This window comes from Puntigrus tetrazona, chromosome 14, assembly GCF_018831695.1.
Source record: "Puntigrus tetrazona isolate hp1 chromosome 14, ASM1883169v1, whole genome shotgun sequence".
Taxonomy (NCBI): domain Eukaryota; kingdom Metazoa; phylum Chordata; class Actinopteri; order Cypriniformes; family Cyprinidae; genus Puntigrus; species Puntigrus tetrazona.
The window spans coordinates 19,389,531-19,415,219 of record NC_056712.1 but is presented as its reverse complement, the minus strand read 5'-3'; the positions used below and the strand labels follow the sequence as shown (position 1 = coordinate 19,415,219).

Sequence of the window (25,689 nt, the reverse complement as noted above, 5' to 3'; positions counted from 1 at the left end):
ATAACTTTTAATGCATCTTTGCAGAATAAAATAATCCTTGTTTTTTTTTAAATGCATATTTTCACACAATCACACATAATTAGGCTATGTCGTCTTATTAGTCTTGATTTACTGCGCGTCAAAAAAAAAACACGTTAGTTCCCCCGATAAGTATTACTCTTCAAAAGCGCAACGCCTCTCAGCACCTGAGCACCAGCTAGATTTCGAAAAACACCCCAATAAAACAAGTGTGCTTTTATGCAAATCGAGTCAGATGACGTCACATTTCCTCCGGCTAAAAGGCAATGCATTCAAACTTGTTCTACATCGAACCTCACGCTGCCGTCTGTGCTCGATCTGACCCTCGATAAGCCCTCGATTTCTTCCAGAATCAGTACGGATGCCGTGTCACTCCCCATAAGCTTTTGATAGTCAAGCCACGTTGTTTTGACCGAGACTCACTTGAGCGTTGCGTGCTGGTTTTGAAGGTGTCCCGCCATCTGTGTTGTGTGGGGATAATTTGTTGCAGCGCTTGTAAATGAATTAAACGCTGGAAAGTCATCCGAGCTGCAAAGGGAGGAGAGGAAAAACAGTGATAGTAAAATAAGAAGCAAGTCAGAAGACAATTATGGTCAAAGCTGAGGTCTGTTCGTCGTCACACTCAGCCGCCAGCGCCGCTCAGATGCTTTTGCCCACACCACCGTCCTCCAGCCGCTTTGAACCCCAACAACTGTCCTCTCTCAGCCAGCTCCACGGCACCAAGAATGTGGGAGCAGCAAATAGCTGGAGGGGAAGAGATGACAGATGGCCATCCTGAAGATAATAATTACCACATATTTCTCACTGCTTGCGTGTCTTTGACGCGTCTCCCTCCACAGCACAATGAGAAAGAGACGGATGCATGAACACGGGAAGAGACAACACTGCAGGAAAACATAACATAAGCTTTAGTTTGAATAAAATAGCTGCTATTTTCCCAGTTTGAAATGGGTTGGGGAACCACAAAAGCACTGTACCTCACTCCTCGAACCCAATCAGAAAAACCTGAATCGAACGCTTCACTGCGTGTGCGCCAAAGTTCAAATCTGAATCAACTGATTCACTAACCTGCTCCGAAGTAAATCAAAAAATTGAATCACACTCCGAAGTTCCAATCGAAATTAAACATTCACAACTAAATCGATTCGAGAAATACTGATCTAAATAACGATTCGCGAAAATTCAGGTCTGAATCAAATGATTCCTGATCTGAATTGACTCGTGTCACGCGCTTCCCAATCCTGATCTGAATCAAAAGATTCACAAACCTGCTTAGTTCCGATCTGAATCTGAACTTCCGTTTGAGCAAACGAATCAACCAAACCGCTTTGAATCACTGAATCGTTTTGTGACGCAATGGTTTAACTGATTCGGAGTCTTGAAAAGCTCTGTTTCACGCATCATTACGTGCTTTTTAAAGTCGTTACATTACGAAAGTGAATAGGTCTTTTGAACTCTAGCTTTTGCTAGTGAAGAGCTCGAACAGAATGATGGTCACGAGTTTTAGTTTGAATGATCCAGTTCTGAATATAACTGCTTTCCATGTCGTAGATTTATAACACAAAGGTGCAAACATATTCGGGTGAGGTAACACTTGAGCTGAACAACAAAATGCATTTTGGGATATCGGCTGCGATCAGTTCCAGTCATCTCATACCACTGAAGTTAATGCTAAATTGATCAGTACTGTAATAACTATTTGTGATTTTATTGCTGCATCATTTTATAAATCTATATAGTGTCGCGGTCAGGAGCAAATGGAAGAAACAGATGAACGCAAAATGTGTTAAAAAGATTCATTCAGAATGATTCAGTTGTTGTGCTCCAGTGCTCATGAATCAGTGATCTGGTGTTTGTCAGATGTACGATTGTGTCTGTTCACTCTGTCTCTCCTCTTCTGCTCTGTAGGATCTGCTCAAGATTACTATAACAGAGGAGATCTGCTGATAGCAGAGTAAGTTTGGTGATCATATCTTGCGTGCATACGAACATCATCATCTTGGCTATCCACAGACTCAGACGGCACAGGTATCTGTGCTGACAAACCTATTGTTAATTTGTCACATACATTATGCTATTTTTAAATATATGTGCACGGGCTGGGCAATTTTGCTAGAAAAAAAAAAAAGTCACCAATTCTCAATCCTTTCACCGTCACTTTATTGTTAAACAAATCACTTGTTAAATGTCTTTGCAGAAGAGATGAACTACAGCTACACCCTGTACAAACTTAGATTAGATTAGAAATAATGGCCTACAATGAAAATGCTTCTCGATGAAAATGATTCTCAATATTCAATGTAATTAAAATGAAAAATGACTCTTTATGCACAGAATAAAAAAGAATGTAAATATATCTTTACAATCTTAGACAGCTGCATTTCTCTATATTTCTACTTAATGCATTATTTAATGTTCAGTTTTTCTTTTATTAGTTTTATCTCTTTCCTCTGACTTTTTTTTGGAAGCTCGAATTCCTTGTCTGTGTAAACATACTTGGTAAAAAAGCTCTTTCTGACTTCTGACAGTATAAAACCAGCGGACTATTAATAATGAACTTTAGCTTTTAGTCTGTCACAATGATGTAAACATGAATTTTCAGACATACAGTAGTGGTATTTTTATTCGATTGCGCTGTTTTTCCATAGATTTTTCTCTTGTTTTGACACACACAAGTTTGTTATAATATTTTGCGTATGTGAAACTTACGTATGTGAAAATTCATTTGGACAACTTTACAGTCTTTGGCCGCGTCCATTGCATGCATCCGACACCCAACTCGGAAACTCGTCGTTTAAAGAAAATTACGCAAAAACGCATTCTGTGTGAACGGCGCCTCGCACTAGGAGTCTCAATCGTGAGCAATTAATCTTTGTTTTTTCTGTAATGTTATCACTGGCATATTGTCAAAGTGGGTTATTCTAATGTTTGGTAATATTTCCATCCAAAATCACGATTTCGCAAAATAAAATTGTTGCAAAATATTAAATTCAAATCTACAAAATCTGAAAAAAATCCGAGCCCTAAGCTACGTGTGTATTCTATATGTACTACCAGTAGAAAGTTTTTTAACAGTAAGATTTTTTATGTTTGCAAAAGCAAACAGCAATAGCTGTAATATTGCAAAATATTTTCCTATTTAAAATAAATGCTTTCTTTTTCAATATATGTTGAAATGTAATTAATTTCTGTGATCAATTCTGAATTTTCAGCATTGTCTTCAATTCCACACAATCCTTCAGAAATCATTCTAATAAGCTGATTTGCTTTTCAAGAAACATTTTATTGTATCAAAACATTTTTACTTGTGGAGAGTTCACTGATCCGTGCATCAGTGAATCATTGACTCTCCGATTTCCTTCTGGTTCTTGAATGAATCAGTCTTGTTTTAATGAATTTTTGTTTTGATATTTAACAGTATCATTCAAATTTTTCTAGTATATATTGCAGTTTTTATTTTTAAAACATTAATTTCATAGCATCAGGCAAGTTCGTAAAAACACAATTTCAAAGCGTACAAGAAATTATAAAATAAAATAAAATAAAATAAAATAAAGAACCCTGCCTATTTGTGTAGGTTTATGCTTTTCTTTTATTTAATAAATAAAATAAAGCCACAAAGCCGATGTAACTTTTAAACATTCAGTATAACATGTAAACATACATTATTTTGCAATAATAATTATATTTTTTTTACATTTATCATTGAAATTGGATATTTTTAAATGATGAAATATTATTAATATTGTTGAAAATCTTATCACTTGGCAATGCAAATACTTAGTCCATTAAATATAATTTCCATTTTCTTTTCCATTAATTAATTTAGTAACTAAAATAATTTATTGAAATGTTAAGGAACCAAATGAGTAGCAGAACCGAAACCCGGCGGCTTGAATCGGTCAATAATCTTCCTTGTACGATCAGGCCATGAGAATGAACTAATGCAGTGTTTCCTCAGCGATGATAGATGATGAACTTTCACCCCCGAGGTCAGGAGGTGACTCCGATCTGATATCAGCGTTTCTTTTAGAAAGACGCGTCATGCTCAAAGTAGTGGGACAGTTGCTAGAAGCTACTGCGCGCTGCATGGCGCAAGAGGAGACTGTCTTGATTTATTCATAACTACCATGTATGAACCGCATAGAAGATTCCACACATAGACAACTTTTGCTCCTACTGGCATATTTCGTGATCAGTGAAGACTGGACACCACTGGGAAAAAAATGAAGGAGACAGAAGTGTCAGAAGCACCTCAGATGCCATAATTATGAGGTAGCTCTTGGAATTCCTCTGGAGGCTCGTCTCTCTGGGATCTTTGTATCTGTCACAATGTCTACGGCTGCGAGCCTTAGGAAAAAATCATCATGTGCCAAAGATAAACAGGTCCGGGGGATCGAGATTATAGAGTCGATTTCTTCAAGCCTTGGCAAAACTCCGTATCACCACCGCTGAAGCAGAGATGCCATAGTTTTTATAGAGTTGTTATATTATTAGGGTGTTTTGCGATGCATTTCTGAATCAGGTTGATATGACTGACCTATCATTATACAGAGCCAGTCTGGACTCTTATCAGGACATTTCATCCGTCACAAATTGGCGCATTTGATGCATTCCCGTCCATTATGAAATTGCAAGTCTGTGTGGAAAACATTTTTGAAAACCTTCGAGTCTGAGAGCTGATGTGAAATGTAAGGATTGTGCCAGCGTATAAGTGGGGAGAAGCGGGACAAGAAATGCGCGCCGCTCGCTCTCTATTTTTGCAAGCTTTTGTACAATAATACGACTTTATTAAATCTAAATGTGTGATAAATTTCACTGGAAATGTCAGAGGCACGGTGGAGTTGGCTTGAAATAAGATTTATGGCTGCGCACAATTTATAGCTGATCTTCAATAAGCAATGTTTCAGTAGTTTTCTTTGGTTGCAGGCCTGCTTTTACACAGTTTTCGGATGATAAAGCCAGGCAAATGAAAAACAACATATTTTTTAACAAGGAGGCAAACAAGGGTATGTTTGTTCTTAGAGTGAAGAAAAAAATCCTCAAGTCAGGTTTTGAATTTCTGCGCTGAAATTACGAAATGTTACCTCACACAGACAAAAATAGACCTGGACGGTGCTTTATATCACTCACCTTGATTAGAATTTTCGTCTTTAATGGCCTGGCATTGTGGACAGAGCTGCAATTGACAGTTTACTTTCACATAAACCTCCTTACGGTTATTTACTCACCCGTACGAACGACTTTTTTTATGATAATGTGAAAAATGTTGAAAACCAATCTGGTTTGGATACCTCCAACTCGAAGTATGTTCAAGTCATGCACGTATTGAAGCGATGTGTAGTGGAATAAAGGACTAAACCTTAATTTGCACCAAAACTGTCATAGATAGAATGGGAAACCTTGTAAATTACCTGCTGGTGAACTAAGCCCTATTCTTGATATCTGATTAACATAAACCCTCCAATAAGAGTTGGCAGATCAATCATTGGTGTTTACACAAGATTTGTGAGCGGGGAAGGGATGGGAGAGAGTGCTGCCGCTCAACAAAAGGGCCGTAAGCTGATTGCCTTCTCCCCAAGGATTTAGGCAGAGAGTTGAGAAAAGAGGGTGTCTGCTGTTGCCCTTCCTGCGCCTCAGGCAGGGTCAGAGAAACCCCCTTCCCTCGGGCTTCTGGCGATCGCATGCTCCCAGTCACATAGGCAATGGTGGCAGATGAGGCATGCATACATACTCAAATGAGCAAATGCATGGCCAACACCACTGCCACAAGTCAAGGGTGCAATCATTTCATTTCAAGCGACCTCTGGAATGAGCTCTATATAGTCATTTTGTGAAACTGCAACTCAATCAGAGCAACTCTCAGTATGGCCTGAGCATGTTGAACTAGCTCTAGGTGGACCAGACTGCTCCGAGCATGTAAAATATGGTGCTGCTGCATGAGTAGGCATTTATGCATTTTGCAGACAGGTGGAGCTGGGGGAGGTGGAGGGTTAATGAGCTAGTGCTGTATAAATTGGTAATTGCTGGAAAATTGCATGTAAAGAATCAGCCGGACTGTGCCATATAGTGTTTCACAACTGAACCTAGATATATGCTTCTCTTTGTTATCCACATTATTTTTAACATAAAACGTCCACTTATTTAAGCTTTACAAAACAGCTCATTATGCTACTTAATATCCCAAACTTGTATTTCTGATCATATTCTTTTATAGTATTGTTGTAATTGTAAATACACAGGTTTGCAGCACAAATAGTTTTAGTAGTAGCAAATACTAGGGTTGGAAAGGGATGGAAAAATTTGCTTAAAATTGACAAAAATCCCAGAAAGATGCTGGACGCGTTCTGAAATATTTCCGAAATTAACTTTTTGCAAGCCTAGTAAGTATTAAGGTAGCTTACCGATTTGTAAACGATGTTTGTTAGAGAAAGAACGACTTAAAATATAGCACACGCTCGCCTGTTAGCTATTCAGACTTGTGTCCATTCCTATTGGCATTCATGTCAGAGGGTGAATGTGGACAAAGCAACTCTCAGCGACAAGAAGAAGTCTTGTCTTTCCTGAGCTTTGTCAGTTCGTTCCCCATCCGGTGGCTGTACACTTCAGCGAATGTGGGTCACGAGGCGCCCAATCTTCTCTTGATTGACGACGGGTAAATACAGCATTGAGGAGAGGTTTTAATGATCATCGGAGATCTCAGACCCACCACAATGTGCTATTCATCTCTAATGAGGAGTAAGTGTGTCACGGAGCGTTGGCTTGTTGTCTTCGGCCCTCCACGGAGATAAATTTAGCATCCTGTGTTATGGGTTCGAAACAGCATAACCCACTGAAATCCAAGTCTCGCCTTACGTAACAGTAGCCTTTCCGTAATTCATGTCACCAACCCGAATCGCTCCCTCTCGTTTTCCAGGTTGCCATTGTGTCCCGACGCGTCGCTGACCCGCCTCCCACGCCGAGAGCGTGTCCGTCCCAGAGCTTTCCAAAAGCGGATGACATCAACCCCTCTCCTGATCGACAGTGCAAGCAAGGTAAAGGGTCACATGGCAGCATCACTGAGTCTATTGTGCTGCAGTGGGAAAGCCACACGGACTGTAATGAGCTGGAGGGCTTGGCTGTAATCTGCCAACACTGCTGCAATATAAATCACAGCATAAAAAACACTCTATAATAGCGCATTGTTCAAAGCCAGTAAAAAGCTGGGGTCCGAGGCACTATTTTCACACGTTTGGAATGAAAGTGCGTTTTTGGCGCATTGTGCTCGGCTTGTAAAACATAAAAAAAAGCTCTTTTCACGAGTCAGGTGAGTCGAGCATGCTTTCGTGTCGCAAAGGCGTAGTAGGGAGTGCTTTACGACCTGCTGATACTCGCGTATCTTTTTTCCCCACCGTCACGGTTCCTGGAAGAAGCTCGGAGATTCCTGGTCTTCCAAGTCACCAAGCTTCCTGGGCCCTCTCCATTTCACCCGGGATCGCTCTGAGCCCCCTGGAATGCGGGATTAATGGGCGCTCGGGACATCCGAGACGCTTCCAGCTCCGCACGGCACAGTCCTCTTATCAATAACACCCGATCGGAGAAATCGCTGATTAAAAATGCACCGCCGAGGCACAAGACGCATTTCGTAGGCGCACTCGAAGCAGCACTAGTGCTAAATGATGATGGACTGATGGGATTAGCAAGCTAAGCAAAACAGAAATTGATGCATTTCAATATGATAGCTCACATTTTAACAGACCGTCACTGCCAAGAGGGAATTAATAAGCACTCTTGTTGACAGCCTCATGCAATCTGTGAGCAAGGCTGGCATTTTCCAGCAACACAGTGACTGAACGCAAGACATAAATTACAGCATGATTAAAGACCCTCCTGAGAGATGTTTATGTGTTTTATGCATGGTTTTGGTCTGCTTCATCCCCGTTTATGCGGATGTGATTGCCTTTAATTATTGAGAGGCATCTGATAATGCCAGATGACTGCACCTCTTCTTTTAAATTATGATGTAGACGTCACGTTGAAACTGCATTAAAATAAATATAGGCTATCTTTTCTTTCGGTAATAGCACATTTCGGGCTGCCGCGCTGCTCTCTCTCTCTCTTTGAGACATGCTTTTAGGCATCTCAGAAGTACAAAATATACGGGTAAACCATCAGTACTCTTTTCGGCGCTCCAGTCGTCTGTGGTGACACGCGTCATTACGAGGTTGCGGTCTGTGAACGCATGCTGATTGGTGGATACCGAGGGTGTGTGCGCATCACGGACTGGCTTTCTTACAGACTCTGATTCAGTCTGTGCTGTGAGGCAGGCACAACCTAAACCGCCGCACCAAAAAGGTAAAGCGGCGCACAGAGCCTCGCCAGGACGCCATAAAGCGGGGTACGGGCACGCCGTGCGTCCCTTGAAGCCACAAAAGCATTCGTCCTTTCATTCCCTGGAAAGCAAAGCTTGGAGAACTGAAATACCAGATTTTAATTTATAGGCTTTCTGTTGTGAATAATCTTGCCAATAGCATTTGAAGTGCTTAATAGCCTATAAAAAAGCTTTGACAGTCTAACCATGTTTTATTCTCCTCTCAGCACGAGAGTGTGTTGACCAAATATTTGTCTGCAGCTTCAGCGCTGTTCATCTATTTTTCGCCTACGGGTGGCCGCACATGAAATTTTCAGTATGGCAAGCCGTTGTAACATTTATTGTTTAAAATTAAGTAATATGTACACACATACATATATGTGTGTGGGTGCGTGTTTGCTTTTTTTTACTTAGAAAGGTCCTTGACGGCTAGTACTATTCTTCACTGTAAAATGAATGAATGAATGAATAAATGCAGTTTTTCCAGAAACGTAATCCAGTTTTTATCCAAAACATTGTCTAGTATCTTCCACATAGACATTTCCATGAATCTTTAAACATAATATAATGATGTATAAACAGCTGTAAAAAAAAAAAAGTGAAATTTAGATTGTGTCAATTTTACATGTGTGTGGATGTGTATATATATATATATATATATATATATATATATATATATATATATATATATATATATATATATATATATTTTTTTTTTTTTTTTTTTTTTCATAAATATAGACTGTATCCTGATAGTAGTAAAGTAAAGCAATTAGTGTATGCCAGTAATTGGTATGACATTTGTAATCACAATACTGATAATTGAAATATTACGTAACAGTTCTTTTTATATGTAATTACATGAATGAATGTGTTACATAGGTTTCCCTGTGACTTAGCTCCTTTCTCCCATTGATTTGATCGTCATGTTCAGCTGTTAATACATAGACTTAAACGCATATTATTGGCTACTGGATTGTGTACAGCCCACTACTACTACTACTACTAATACTACTACTAATAATAGTAAAGCTTACTAAAATAAAATTAGATTCTAGGAGTGATACCGTGGCTTGCCATACAGTTTCTTAGTAGTCCCACATCCATGAGAATGGCCTGTAAACCATTTGAGGCATATCTCTCATTTGCAGTAGATTTGCATGGCTTGAATTGGATCCCATCACAGCATTGTCATAAACCATAGTCACCAGAGAGTAAATCAAAAAAGATATGTTCTGTGTAATTCTCAAAATTTCATAATTGGGTGATTACTAGCGAACCGCAGTTATGGGGTTGATTTGCTAAGGACTTCATCTAAGAATTCATTGCAAGCGATATATATGAACCGAGGCTTAATAACAACAAAGCTCCGATTCGGCGGTGTGTTATATATGTTGTCAGATGTGCACACACGTCTATATGCCTTTTGTGTTGCTTTGTCTGTGTATGGCAGCTGCCTAGAGGGGGTGGTTCGAATGATGCAATCCCTGCCATCCATTAGCAAATTTGTCCCGTTTTCTGCACCATGTGGAGCACATTCTGACAGCGGGACTGTATAATTAGTTGTTTTCAAAAACTGCAACGTAAAAACTCAAATAATCATTATGTTCCTGTTTTTTTCGTGCTCATCCGCTGGGTCACCAGTACACCAGCAGCGAGCGGAACAGAATGTGCCATTCCCTGTCAATGCCGCCTTTATTTATCCTGAAGGGTTTGGGAAATGCTTTATACCTCTTCTTCGTTTGCATTAAGATCGTGGAGCATATCGCTGTGGATATTGTTTTAATAGATTGCACAGAGAAAACTAAAGAATTGATAATGTAGCTGCAGTCTATTCAATGCATTTACAGCATGTTATATATATATATATATATATATATATATATATATATATATATATATATATATATATATGCACATATATATGAAACTGGTATAGTCACAGGAGTGGTCAATGCAATTTTTTTTTTTTATTAAAAAAGAATAAGATTTATATTTCCTGTTACATATACAGAGTTCTTGCTCTCTGGAAATGCATGCATTATAAATGAAACATTTCATAAACCCTTCCTTTTTGACTTTGAGTCACATCCACATCAGTCACGGTCTTCAATCGCAGGCTCGCAGGCTCTTGTCCTTTACAGCTGTCTGATGCCTCCTAAGCGTTTGTAGAGTAAATACCCACCCACCCTCACGCATTTTACAAGCTTGGTTTATGTCAAGTAGAGACAACTTTCGCCAGACACACCCCTAAAACTTGGACGTGGTGGTCTGCGCTTCTGATTGGTCGGGAAGCGCGACTGACAACACCTGCTTAACTCCTTCATCCAAATTGACACCCGGACTCTGGGAAATATATCCAGCATCCATCCCTTCTCCACTCTCACACGCTCTCAGTGTCATCTCGACAGCCTCCACATCAGATCCCCAGCCGCTTGTTACACATCGCGCAAACTGAGTGGAGAAATGCTGATCAAATGCGCGCTAGCCTTGCTGCTCCTCTCCGTTTTGGGGGAGCTGGTGGGAACGGATAACGTTGACGTTCACGAGAGTCACCCTGAGAAACCGGCCAGTCAGAAGGGACGTCTCTCCTTACAGAACACAGGTAAGGGAACGCAAGGCTGCGATCGCGCGCCGGACCGAGTCTCGCGCGGCCAGGACGCGGTCTCGGCGCAAAACCGGCCGACGCACATCCCGCAGGAAGACGATATCTCGTAAATACGGAGCAGACGTAGAGAAACCCAATATCTCCGTAAACTATTAATAGCGTGGCACAAGGCGGGCGAAGATATACGGTGACATCGCTGTCAGGCTCGCGCGTGCGTCTTATTTTGGTGGGTTTGTGTTTACGTGCGGGTGTTTTAGTGTGAACTGCCGTGCAAAGTGCTCGCGGTGGGGAGCATCGGATAGAAACGTGCGCAACTTTTGTTGCATTGCGCGGGCGAGCAAGTTAAACCTGTAGCGTGGAGTGATGCAACGGCTCAACGTGTTGCACTAGGCGGATCAAACTGAACCGTTCTCAAAGGCAATTTAATCCCTCGCATTGTCAGGCATCGGATCTTTTCAACTTTTGCACGGGACCGGCCCAGACTGGGTCAGTAGCCCGCAGCAGGAGAGCTCAGCGGCTCTGTGTGATTCCGCGCACGATCCACACGATCCTCGCTGTACCTGCGCGCCTCCATCAGCACAGACCCCCTTCAATGCATTTACACTCGCGTCGGCTACAAGAGCTTAAAAACCTTTCATGTGCTGTTTTCTGTGAAGCTTAGGGAAACCTGAAAAGCTTTTGGAACACTCAAATTAGAACAGTCAGGTATCATGTAGATTTTATGGATCATTAAACATTCTAAAAAGAATCTTTGTTCATAATAATAACTGCTCATCTTTGACACAGATATTCACAAGAGTGGAGGGATTCAGGGAATGTTAAGGCATGTGTTTGCTCATATAATTAAAAAAAGGCAATCAATGTCTTTTTACGAAAGGAGCCATTGCAAGGTCCCTAGAAATAATGTAAAATATGCAGGCAGTTTGTAATGCGATAGCTTTTCGTGAACTGATTTGTGCTTTATAGTGCTTTGGCTTTTTCCTGACACAATGGGGTTTTAGTACACAAAGGTTCAGTTTTAGTAAGCGTTTGTCTCGCACTAGAGCAACATGCCGTGACATATTTAGTCATTTGTGTCTCCTCACAGCACTGGATTTGTCTATTATAAAATAAAAGTCCTCAAATGGCCAGTTTACACAATGTTTGTAGCGAAACTTAAATATTTAAAGCAGCTCATGCGGCCTTTCTCTTACTGCTCTTAGGACACGACTAACATGCATCGCAAACCATTTCATAAAGATGTGGTCATGAAAAATGATCTAATGTTTCAAACATTTATCAGTGCTTTTGTGATCAAATAAAGCGCTCCGAAAAGATTCACATTCTTCTTTCTGCATGCTATTTGCTGTGGTCTCTATATTTCCCCATCTCCTCAGCAAGGTAAAAGCCATCTCGTCCTGCCCTATATACAGTTAACCTTGCTTTTCCACATCTCAGGCAGTTACTGCAAGATGCCTCCCAGTTTGATGGACTTTAATAGCATACCTTAATTACCACAGCGCGCTCTCTGCTAAATTTGTCCCCTAAATACAGTTCTTCGATTTTCACAGGAGAAACAAAGCCGGAAAATAGGCCTCCGCATTCACGCGTAAAAGGTTGTGTCAAGTATATTTCTAAAGCAGCTCTATTTCGTATTTAAGCATTGGCGTGTTGCACGGGTCGCTGCCGCAAACTCTTTATTTAGCTTTAAACGGCCTGCTCTGCCTCTCTGTCGTCTGCAGCCGAGATCCAGCACTGTCTCGTGAGCGCCGGAGACGTGGGTTGCGGCGTCTTCGAGTGTTTCGAGAACAACTCCTGCGAAATCCGGGGCCTCCAGGAAATCTGCATGACCTTCCTGCACAACGCCGGCAAGTTCGACTCGCAGGTGAGCACACGTCCGCCACCACTGGGTTTCACGTCAAGCTATTAGTCCGTGTGTTTGATGAGGCTCTGTTTTAAACGCTCGCAGGGCAAGTCCTTCATCAAGGATGCACTGAAGTGCATGGCTCACGGCTTGAGGCACAAGTTCAGCTGCATCAGCCGAAAATGCCTGGCCATAAAGGAGATGGTCTTCCAGCTGCAGCGGGAGTGCTACATGAAACACAACCTCTGCTCGGCTGCTAAAGACAACGTCAATGTCATGGTGGAGATGATACACTTCCAAGACTTGTTTCCCAAAGGGTAGGTATATCATGCTCGGCGTATCGGCTTTCCGTGCTCCTGTTTGGTGTCCTGTTCTTGAGCTTGAGTATTACTTGTGGTTTTTTTCGAATAGGCCTGTTATTTTCCTACAAATAATGGCGATCAATGATTGCATTCTATTTTGTTCATGTTGCTTGTAATGTAAGCCTAACATGCACTTTTTAAATATTTTTTTGTTTTATTTGTAATATAAAAAAGTATTGGTCCATATGATTTCTATTCAATGTCTAAATCAATGTCATTAATAATAATATATATAATATAATATAATATAAAGCATTAATTTAATTAACAATATATTTGTGTACTGTTTTAATTTATATTTAATATATATTATAATATATATTTTTAATACTATTGACACTATATTGTGCAATTAATGGCATTTCTGTAAGCACTTAAAGAGACAGTCCACCAAAACAATGAAAAATCCATGTTTTTCCAAGCCTTTCCTCTGTGGAACACAAAAGAAGATATTTCAAAGAATGGTGATCATCAAAACGGTTTCAATTCCCAACTCTTCGAAAAATATCTCTTTAAATTTCCCTCATTTGGAGGGAAGTATTTCATATGATTGTGGTTGGATCAGAGCATCAATCAGTAATCACATCAAGCCTGTTTTCAAGCTTGTTTGTTTACTAAATAAATGCAATTTTATGAATATTTGTTTAAACCGACTGAATAAAGTGCGTCATTTCCCATTAGCTGCATGTTTGAAGAAAATTGATGTTTTTTTCCATTTTAAAACACATGTGGAGGTTAATTTATTTATTCAGTCTGATTCCGAGGAGCGTCTCATGAAAGGTCTGCTCGGTTACTGTACAGTGACACAAACTGTCATTGCAGCAAATAATGAACATATGAGGACCACAAAGAGCAGAGTCAGTCATTTTGAAGAAGTAGAGCAGCAGTGCTGGCAAGCTTTGGCCCGCTTCATTTTAACCGCCACTGACCCAGGCCCAGCTCCAGAATCTAATCACTATATAACCTTATATATATATACTGTACACGTACAGACATATTAGTACTTTCAAATCGATTATGAACTAATTGATTGACTTTTAACTAACCGTGATTAATCCCACCTTTTTAAAAATACTTTTACATTGCAATAACTTCACATTCGATCTTCAGATTAATGTAGAAACAACATGAAGTTTATTTTTTAATATTTGTATAATTTTTATGACTGAAGGAGGACAGTATCAGTGATTACTGTTTCTAAGAAATATTTTTTCCCCCTAATATTTAACCACTGACCATTCTACATCACAAGAGCTATCAGTTGAAGATTTATTAGACTACTTAAAATGAAGTGAACTTAAATTATTAAAACAATCGAAAGTTAAAGTCTTCCCATAAACCCATTTTAATAAATGAAAACTCTGTCGTCATTCACTCACCCTCAAGTACGTCCAAAACTGCAGGAATTTCTTTGTTCTGCTGAACACAAAGGAAGATGTTTTAAAGACCGTTTTGGGTCACCACTGATTTCTGTGGGTTTTTTTTTTCTTCATTGGAAGTCAATGGTCCACTATATCCACCTTTGGCAAAAATGTGACCCGGTCAACGAAGGCTAATGAGGCTGTGAACCAAATACGGTTCACACATGTTTGAGCAAATGTGGCCCAGGTATATAAACCATGTTTGGGCAAAGATAAGGCACGGTGAGCACTGGCTAATGTGACTATGAGCCTAAAGTGGCTGTATATGATGCCGCAAATGTGGACGAGGTATTTTAAACTGTATCTATGCCAGTTTTGGCAAAGATATGGCACAGAGAGCACTGGCTAATGTGGCTACGAGCCTAAGTTGTCCCACATTTGACATGGCAAATATGCCCCCAAACAGCAACCAGTGTTGGCCCAGATCCGGCCCGCATGGATTTCATTGGGCAATTTACTATAAAACAGATGAGGGCTTAACAGAATTTGGCTACTTTTAGTAGGATGCAACAACTGATGCAGGATGATCTGGATGTGAGTCTTAAGAAGGCTACATATCCACCCAGAACCGGCCCACATGGGTTTGCTTTCTGAGCAGCAACTTATTTTATGAAAACCAGTTTTTAATGGCAGTTTTTTATGTGTACTGTGCAGCATAAAAACAGAAGCGAACTCTTACAGTCGAGGTTTCTGTTCATTTGGACTTTGTTTTCCTTTTGCACCGTTCCTTGTTTCACCTTTTAAAAGTGATCTGTGTCCAACGTGTGCATTTTACGCTGCAATAAATTTTATTTATACTTTTAGGCCTTTTATTTAACCCAAACAGACTAGATTAATACTGGGCTACTTAACTAGAGATGTTTCGTCTGTTACAGTCACATTAACAAGGTAGACAAAAATGCACATATTCGATTCATATCTGATTTATTTCCAGAGCAGAGAATATCGGAATCCATCTGGCCATATCCGATCTGTGCCACATGTAAGAAAAAAATCATTAATAATTGGGTCATTTGAACTATGCAGTGTAAATACAGCCAGTATTGAGTTTGTTTGATCTTACGTCTGTGTGTCTTAAATGTTGCTGGGCTGCATTGTGTTTGGGTTTACCCTCGTTGGATTAAAGACGTGTAAGATAACCTTTCATCTTCGCCCATGTGCTCCTTAACGCAGTGCATGCGTTATTAACCATGACGCTTACAGACTGTGTAGGCAGAGAAGCATTTAGGTTCAGACTTGTGAATGACAGTATCGTTAATGCATAACTCACCTGAGGCTGAATGGGACCAAATGATGTATGTTTTTCCCTGCAGCATGTGGGCCTTAAAGAGTTGGTTCAAACTAAAATGTAAATTCTGTCATTGATTACTTGCCCTCGTGTCACCCCCAAACCCGTAAGACCTTTTTTCATCTTCTGTCTCACAAATTAAGATATTTCTGATGAAATCAGAGAGCCACCCGACCCTCCATAGACGGCAACACAACTAAAACGATCCAGGTCCAGAAACAAAACGTTAGTATATAAAGTTCATGTGACATCAGTGGTGCTACTACAATTTTTTACTACAATTTTTACTATTCTTTATTCTACGTGTTCCGCCATTTTGGAGATTACTTAAGGAGTTTGACGTAATCTGACTTGTTTACATTGCGATAATCTCCAAAATCGTGGAAGACGCAACTTGGGTGGTTGAGCGAATTGTTATTTTTGTTTTCTTGCGCAAATAAAAGGTATTATCACTGGCTCAACTTTAGTTTTTGCGATGCCGTGAGGTCACATCCAGTTTTACTAACGTATTTGCTACGTTTCTGGATCTGGTATCGTTTCAGTTGTGTTGTCGTCTGTTTAGGATCACACAGCTCTCTGATTTCGTGAAAAATACCTCAATTCGTGTTCTGAAGGTGAACGAAATCGTACAGTTTCGGAACGACACCGGGGTGAATAAGTCATTTTGGGGGGGTGAACTGACCCTTTTGAATTCGTAGAACCTGACCACTATCGCCCCGCTTTTCTCAGGCCGTACGTCGAGCTGGTGAACATCCTGCTGAGCTGTGGAGAGGAGGTGAAGGAAGCCATTACGAGGAGCGTGCGCCTGCAGTGCGAGCAGAACTGGGGCGCTCTGTGCGACAGCCTGAGCATCTGTACATCCATCACTTCAGCTCCAGCGTCAGCCGGCCTCGAGCGGCGCCCGCGGCTTTCCTCTCATTCAGACGCCGAGCACCACAAGAACGCTCGAGCGGGAGACAAGGACAAACCCGGCAAGGTCGGCTTCAGTTCCCACACGAGAAGCCGGAGCCAAGGCCCGCGGCGCGCCAGTTTAGACGCCGGCCCCACCGAGCAGGAAGACTCGAAGATCAGTGACATCCGGAGGTGAAATAGCCGGATCCCCTAAACTGACCGTGACGCCCCGATCCCTCACTTCACAGACTCAGCAGACCTCTTAACTCGACCCATCCACCCTCACTCCTCCACAGTCATTCCAGCTCTCCCAAACTGTACATTTTGCAGGGTAAATGTGGTGCAGCTTTTTTGATACTCCAGATTGTTAATTTTGTAGAATTGCTTTTATTTTAGTTCTGACACGGCATCTCTATTTTGCAAATCCTGTCCTCCTTAAAGAGTTGGTTTGCCCCCAAATGAAAATTATGTCATTAATTACCAAATCGGTAAGACTTCAGTTCATCTTCTGTACACGATTAAGATAGTATTGAAGAGCTATCTGACCCTCAATAGACAGCAACACAACTCGATTGATCCAGGTCTAGAAACACTGGATGTGGCATCAGTAGCTCAGATTCAATTTGGTGACGCTAGAATAACAAAAATAACAATTTACTCAACCATTCTGTACCCCCAAGTTATCACAATGCATGCGTGCGCTTTCTCTTTGGCGTTAACGACCACGGATTTCATGCTGGAACGTAAACAAGCCTGATTACGGCAAATACGTTTTTATTTGTTGCATTGTGATACTCTCCAAAATGGCCGAAGACGGAGCTTGGGGTAGAAGAATGGTTGAGTAAGTTGCCGTTTTAGTTTTCTTTGCGCAAAAAAAAGGATTCTCGTTGTCTCGTCGAGCTACTGATGTCACTTCCTGTTTTACACACTACGTTTGTGGACCCTGACCGGTTCAGTTGTGTTGCTGTCTATGGTGTAAAATATCTTCATTTGTGTTCCGACGATAAACGGAAGTCTGGATTAATGATTGTCATTTTCATCAACTCTTTTCGATTCGATCGCCTTGTTTATTTATTTCATGCTTCATGCAGCGTTTGAATATAAAACATGTACATATAAATCTATGTATATCTATATTTATATAAACCCGTCTAAATATAGCCTCCATATTCAGTGATGATATACTATATGTAATATAGCGCTTGCTGTTGTATTAGTTACATTACTGCACCAGTTACGCATACCGACTGTAGATATGTAAGATACGTTTGTTTGTTCGTTTCAGAAATGTGTCTGTAATTGTTATTTTAAAATACTTGATTAAATACAAGCTGTACGGGATTGAAGTCCAGGTCTAGCACATACAACGCTCTGTGCTTCTTTAGAAGGAAAGCGAAGTCAAAACGACGTCCAGTAACAAGCTTATTGTGCCTTGAGGATATCACACGGAGGCTTTAGCCCCAAAATGAACTGTGCAACCCGAGCAGATGCGTAAAAACTCCTAGCTGCCTCGTGTCTCGGTATGATAAAGCGCCCTGATCGTATCGCTTAAGTCTGATGTGTGTGCTGCGTTTCTGGGCTCTGCCCAAACAGATTAGCTGAACATAGGAACAACTTTAGCGCACAGTGTCCCATGGAAAGCAGGCCTGCCGGTGCTCAGGCCAAGTCCACAGCCAGCCACTGGTGTTTCCAAGTAAAAAATAGCAGTTTTCTCCCAGAGCCACTGAGAAGAGCCAGAAGCTGGAATTGCAGCCGGCTGGCCTTAGCCCCAGGAACTGGGTTAAGTCCACACGAGAAGCTCAGGGTATTACTGACAATAATATTGAAATGGGTGAATTATTGTTTACTATAGCTGCGAAAATAATTGTTTTGGGTCCTTGCCACGTGATTGGTTAATAAAATGTTCGGAGCTGATTGTTGGTTTAAGAAGGAGGAACGGCCTGTACGGTTCTGCTATTCATCAGCCTAAAGACAACAGTAGTTACTCTGACCAATCATCTTCTTGATTCACTCAGGTATTCCAGCAAACGTGGGCAAAAAAAAAATGTGATCAACTTTGGGTTTGAACCTGGAAAACATTTTTAGATTGTTACAAGGAACGAGAAAAAAATCTGTGTACGACTATTGCATTGAACGATAGGTTCCATATCGGTACAGATAGCATGTGTTCCAATTGTTTTAGGAAAAATAAATACTAAAGCTCATTTCTTAATCGGATGTGTCTTTCTGAATCTTCTTTTCCCACACAAAGCATTTTAGTACAATAAAAGCCAATATAGTTCTTTAATATTATATTGTCAATAAATTATTTCGGGGTTTGGCATGTCAGCTAATTGTGACTAGCATGCAAGTGTGTATATTTATATGGTCATTGATATATTGTTAATAATTAACTAAATATAGAGTGTATTGTCTGAAGTGTTTACAAAACGCACTCACATGCACACATTAATTAATAAATAGTATTAAGAAACGGGCTGTTTGTTAGTGATGGTCATTTTTGTTACATCATTAGACGGCGACAATAGACTTTTATTGAGCGAGTCCGTGACTTTTATTTTGAAAAAGCGGTTGTTTTAACTTTTCGACATCTTGTAAAGAGGCAATTAGCAAATTCATTATTTGGAAATCACGTTCGGTGGATGAAAGGATAACACGACAAAGATACGGTTTTCCACAGCGGACATTCAAACCGGTGTTTTATTGTGAATATGCTGAGGAATGAAAGCTGTATCAAATGCAGGTAATCCCATCGGCTCAGTGCATCTCTTTCTGACTCGACGTGATACAAAACGATTTTAATAAAGCAAAAAAGTAACTAAAAGTAAACGCCTGACATTTTCCGCGCGCAAAATGTTTTCTGGTTTATTTACGGCTGTGCATTTACTCCTGATTCCTTTAAAAACGAGGACCAGGCCACATTAATCAGAGTGAAACTCAGCTGAGATCAAGCGTGCAACACAAGTCTTGAAAAGTGATGCCAAAGCATCTTGGCATCTCTCAATGTAATATACTGTAATGTAAGAGATAAAGGTAAAAAGCAAATTACACTTCAAATACTTTTTTTCCAGATTGTAGGTAGTTCTTAGCATGCTAATTTATGTATAAGCGTTTCTAACAAGTTTTTATTAGTTATTAGATGCTATAAAAATGGGGTGTGGTGTTTTGATTTCATGGCTCCGCTTCACAATCTCTACTGTACAGACTCCAAATGACTCTCTACCTTTCAGACTCTATGAATCTCTGTTGCGCAGACTTACGCTTCAAACGAATCTCTACTGCGCAGACTCTGGCTCCAAACGAATCTCTGTTGCGCAGACTCTGGCTTCAAACGAATCTCTGTTGCGCAGACTCTGGCTCCAAACGAATCTCTGTTGCGCAGACTCTGGCTCCAAACGAATCTCTATTGCGCAGACTCTGGCTTCAAACGAATCTCTGTTGCACAGACTCTGGTTCCAAACGAATCTCTGTTGCGCAGACTCTGGCTCCAAACGAATCTCTATTGCGCAGACTCTGGCTTCAAACGAATCTCTGTTGCGCAGACTCTGGCTCCAAACGAATCTCTACTGCGCAGACTCTGGCTCCAAACGAATCTCTGTTGCGCAGACTCTGGCTCCAAACGAATCTCTGTTGCGCAGACTCTGGCTTCAAACGAATCTCTGTTGCGCAGACTCTGGTTCCAAACGAATCTCTGTTGCGCAGACTCTGGCTCCAAACGAATCTCTGTTGCGCAGACTCTGGCTCCAAACGAATCTCTATTTGCGCAGACTCTGGCTTCAAACGAATCTCTGTTGCGCAGACTCTGGCTCCAAACGAATCTCTGTTGCGCAGACTCTGGCTCCAAACGAATCTCTGTTGCGCAGACTCTGGCTCCAAACGAATCTCTATTGCGCAGACTCTGGCTTCAAACGAATCTCTGTTGCGCAGACTCTGGTTCCAAACGAATCTCTGTTGCGCAGACTCGGGCTTCAAACGAATCTCTGTTGCGCAGACTCTGGCTCCAAACGAATCTCTGTTGCGCAGACTCTGGCTCCAAACGAATCTCTGTTGCGCAGACTCTGGCTCCAAACGAACCTCTACTGTGCAGACTCGGGCTTCAAACGAATCTCTACTGCGCAGACTCGGGCTTCAAACGAATCTCTGTTGTGCAGACTCAGGCTTCAAACGAATCTCTACTGCGCAGACTCTGGCATCAAACGAATCTCTGTTGCGCAGACTCTGGCTCCAAACGAATCTCTACTGCACAGACTCGGGTTTCAAACGAATCTCTACTGCGCAGACTCAGGCTTCAAACGAATCTCTGTTGCACAGACTCGGGTTTCAAACGAATCTCTACTGCGCAGACTCAGGCTTCAAACGAATCTCTGTTGCACAGACTCAGGCTTCAAACGAATCTCTACTGCACAGACTCGGGTTTCAAACGAATCTCTACTGCGCAGACTCAGGCTTCAAACGAATCTCTGTTGCACAGACTCGGGTTTCAAACGAATCTCTACTGCACAGACTCGGGTTTCAAACGAACCTCTACTGCGCAGACTCAGGCTTCAAACGAATCTCTGTTGCACAGACTCGGGTTTCAAATGAATCTCTACTGCGCAGACTCTGGCTCCAAACAAAAGTCTTCTGCTTAGACTCCAAATGACATAATTTTACAAGATGACAGCGGCCATGCTATGAATGTTATGGCTTCACTTTTCCACAGCGAATCCGTCTTCTCTACAGTCTCTGATTCAGCCAGGCCTGAACTTCTACGGCTCTGGACGAGTCAGTCAGGTCTGCGTGGTCTGGAGCCAGCGGCGCTGATGTGAAGAGCGTTCCTCTCGCCCGGTGCGTAAAGCTGTCAGGGCGCGTGGCACGGGGTTGGCGCCAGGCTGAGCTGCAGCGGGCACCTCCACCGGCCTCCTGCAGAAACGCTCAGCTCGTGGCAGCAGTGGGAAAAACGCTCCTTCTCTCCGAGACGACCGCACCGTAAACAAGCTCCCCTGCGCTCCGGCTCTGGCTCGGCCGCTGCTGTCATGGGCCTGAAGATCTATAAACAGGCTTTATGAGGCTCTGGTGGCTGCGGTCGAGCAGCAGGCGAACTGGTTCTCAGGCCGGGCCGCTGCACCTAATATATGACGGACCAACGCCACAACAAAGTGGCCTTTCTGAAGGCTGATGAATTTACTGAGCTGGTGAGGCGTGCATCAAAATGCATGGTCGGACTCCCAAAGAGCATGCTTAACTAGTTCCTTAAATAAACAATTTATCAATAATAATAACAATAAACTAAATATTCACCAGACTTAAGAATCACGATGTTCCGGTCAGTTGCAGGTGGTATTGTATTTAAGGATATTTTTGTATATTTCCGCAGGAAAAACAAGTTTGTCTTAATTGTCAGTAAACAACATTATTTCCTTGCAATTGTATTCTATCTTCTGATTAGTTTTTTTGTTTAATGACTTAATGTGACTATTTATAACTTGTAACTTTGTCGTTTCAAGTTTCTGTCATGCAGAAGTCACAATCACCTTGTTTTATATTATACTATATTTGTATTATAACACGCTGCAGCGATGCAGAGAGCCATTAATAGACTTTAGTCGAGTTATAGACGCCATACTGTATTTAACGCTGTTATGGATAGATAGTCTTTATGTCGTGAAAAAGTCCTGAACGCCTTAATTGTCACAGCTCGTCTTTAAAAGCTGCTTTGAGTCTTTGTCTGCTTTACATGGCTCTGCTCTTAAAGGGCCACTGCTCTCGATGAAAAGCGCTGCGCTGCTGCCCTCTAGCGGTCATTCGTACGCATTGCCTGTGGATTTCAGCAGCTTTGGTCAAGATCTGGAGATTTGATCTGTTCTAGTTTTGGATTCATGCTTGTAAACTTACTAATATTGTATCAATCTGCATGTAGAGTTTCACAAAAAAAATAAAGTAATTAATTAAAATAATAAATAAATAATAATAAAAAAATAAATTAATAAAAATATAAATAAATAAATATATATATATATATATATATATATATATATATATATATATATATAATTGCATCAGTGGTATTGCAAAAAAAAATTAATAGTTAATAGAATCTGTCATTTCTCTTGTTTTCGATCGAAATTATGAAATGCATCAACTTCGAATTAAAGGATTTTTGCTATGAATATACATTTTCCGGATTAATGAAAAATAAAGTGTATTTCACAGAGTTATTTTAATTGTTTATAGATTTACTAAACGGTGTATTTGATTTTACATTTTGGATTTTGTGCTCAATTAAAGTCAGCTTAACAGAGTTGAATTGTATTTAATTTTTACTGGAAGAATCAAGACGCTTGTCTTTGTGAAGATGCACACTTTTCCAAACCTTTCTAGATGTGTTTGTGCTTTAATGAAGTTCACCTGTGCAGGTAGCATTTGAAACAATCTTCAAAGTAGCATTTGAAACGTTACTGTAAAAAGACTTGCTTTTATTCCATAATGTAAGATATATTATTATATGTTTTTCCAATGTATTCAATTTTCGTTATTCTGTTATACTGGCAAAATATACGTAGCCGTTCACTTTTATGATAAAAGTTGTAGAGAAAACTCTTTGTTTACATGCATTCTTCAAAGTGTATTGATGTTCTGCAGAATAATTCATTCAAGTGTGGAACAACACAAGTCCACATAAATGATCACAGAGTTTAGATTTTTTTAGGTGATCTGTCACTTTAAATATCGGATATTCAGCTGCTCTAAGTATTTTGCCAATATGAAAATAGTCCAATATAATAAATATGATTCCGTTATGGTTTTGTGGAGAGTTTATTATTATGGTGAAGCGTTTTACTTTCTCTACTTCAATGCATGAATAAATGAAATGTGACTGCTATGTTAAACTCCGCCGCCAGGGGGCAGACTCGACAAAACTTTAAGACTTTTAAACTTTAAATTCACAGACAGAATAACATTGCCTATATTGTAAGATAAGATTGTGTGTGTATATATTTATATATATATTATATATATTTGATATAGATATATATATGCCTATATTGTTTATATATATATATATTGTGTATATGTATTTATTTATTTATATATATTATATATATATTTATGTATATATATATATTATATATTTATTTATATATATATTTATTTATATATATATATATTTATTTATATTTATTTATTTATTTATATATATTATATATATATTTATTTATATATATATTTATTTATTTATTTATTTATATTTATTTATTTATATAAATATATATAATTGTATTTATTTATTTTTTTTCATAAAAATGGGAAAAGTCTATCTTTAGGCTACTATCTTCTAATCAGGGACTGTTTTTTATACACTCACTTCTCCGAGAGACTATAATCTCCACATCCAGGGGCATTCTTGAACTGTCTGGTCCGTGCAACCAGCTGCAAAACCCTCTTCAGTTATGATTAATATAGCGACAGGGCCTTTTTTGAAATATGAGCGTATGAACACAATAGTCAAAACTATTCCAAAGGAGAGCAGGTCATCTGACTCCCACCGGGAGCTGTCTGCCCTCCTCATCCAGAGCTGTGAACACTGTTACTCCCCGAGACACGCGAGACAAATGATGTGATGACAAAACGCACACTAACGATTTTCTTCATGCAATAGGCCGTTAGCTGCAGATTATTTTATATTACATCGTTCTCTGTAGTTTTCTCTTTTTTTTTAACACTGGCATGAATTAATAACTCGCGCTTAACTTCGAGGAATGAACCGCACAAACGCGTTATAGGCTCATGCGTGACTTTTTATAGTTTTATAAACCATCGTAATAATAAATAAATAAAATTACTTCATTTTTAAATGGCATTTTAGTTTTTCTTTGTGCACAATAAAATATAATAATAACGTGCGTAATAATTTAACCGATGCACGTGCATTTATATCGACAAAATTGCCCACGAATAAACACGTTTTATGGTAAATAAATAAAAGTTTTTTTGCTTTTAGCACTTAAAAATTAGATCATCGGACACGCAAAAATGCTTTCTTGATGCAAAATTAAAAAAATAAAATAAACAAAAATATAATTGCGCACATCGTTAAACGTAAAGCTACACGACGGAAATGCATTTTACGCAGGCTAAAAATCAGAAAAAGTAGCGAACATTAAATTTTATAATAAAAAGCTGAGCGCCTGTGTTTTAAGTGAAGTGTTAAAAAGCGGGTCTCCGGGTCTTCCTTCAGGAGGTGTTCAGTTTGGAGGTGATTGACGGGGATGAAGAGCTCTGTGGTTTCATCGCTGCAGCAGACTCGTTTAGATAACACCCATCTCACCCCACCGCCCCGGCGTTTCCTAAACAGGTCGGCCTACAGGAAGTTTTCGAGCGCGTTATCCAACTCTTTATCTGCTCCGAATGCGCTGCTGAAAGACAGCCCGGGAGTTCGCGGCTCTTCTCCTCTCGACCGTGTAGTCTGTCATAATATTTATTCCAGAAATGCATCAAACAAGACGGATCGTGCGAGCGAGCTCCGTCCCAGAAGCGTCCGCGCGCTTTGAGGCTGTCGGTGGAGGAGATGCGTCATAAATCACCGTGATGTAAAGCAGTTTCCATAACCTGCTTCGTTACTGCAGGGACGGATTGGTTCGCTCATAGAGAAAAGTGCTCGCGTTCATTTATCACGAACGTCTGTCTGAAACTCAGACGCGCTGATTTTCTCCAAAACTATAAACACGAAGCTCTGCTGCAGACGCGAGCGCCATTTACTCCGATAAAATAAACGATAATACTGTCTGTCTCCTCCGCACGAGCGCGAACGATGACTAATATCGCTGTCTGATGCTTTGGCCAAAAAAAACACTGGATTATGTCCATATTGCAGCGTAATTAACAGATGTTGCTAAAAAGCGTGGAATTGGTTTATTAAGGGACATGG

General features: G+C 40.3%; 1 protein-coding gene across 1 annotated transcript; it reads left to right on the top strand.

The window, feature by feature from the left end:
- Positions 1-10,448: 10,448 nt before the first annotated feature.
- On the top strand, positions 10,449-18,985 carry stc2a (stanniocalcin 2a). The gene is made up of 4 exons (XM_043256617.1): positions 10,449-10,973; positions 12,698-12,840; positions 12,925-13,136; positions 16,620-18,985. The coding sequence occupies exons 1-4, from the start codon at positions 10,835-10,837 to the stop codon at positions 16,975-16,977; spliced, it is 852 nt and encodes a 283-aa protein (XP_043112552.1). The 5' UTR covers positions 10,449-10,834; the 3' UTR covers positions 16,978-18,985.
- Positions 18,986-25,689: the final 6,704 nt, after the last annotated feature.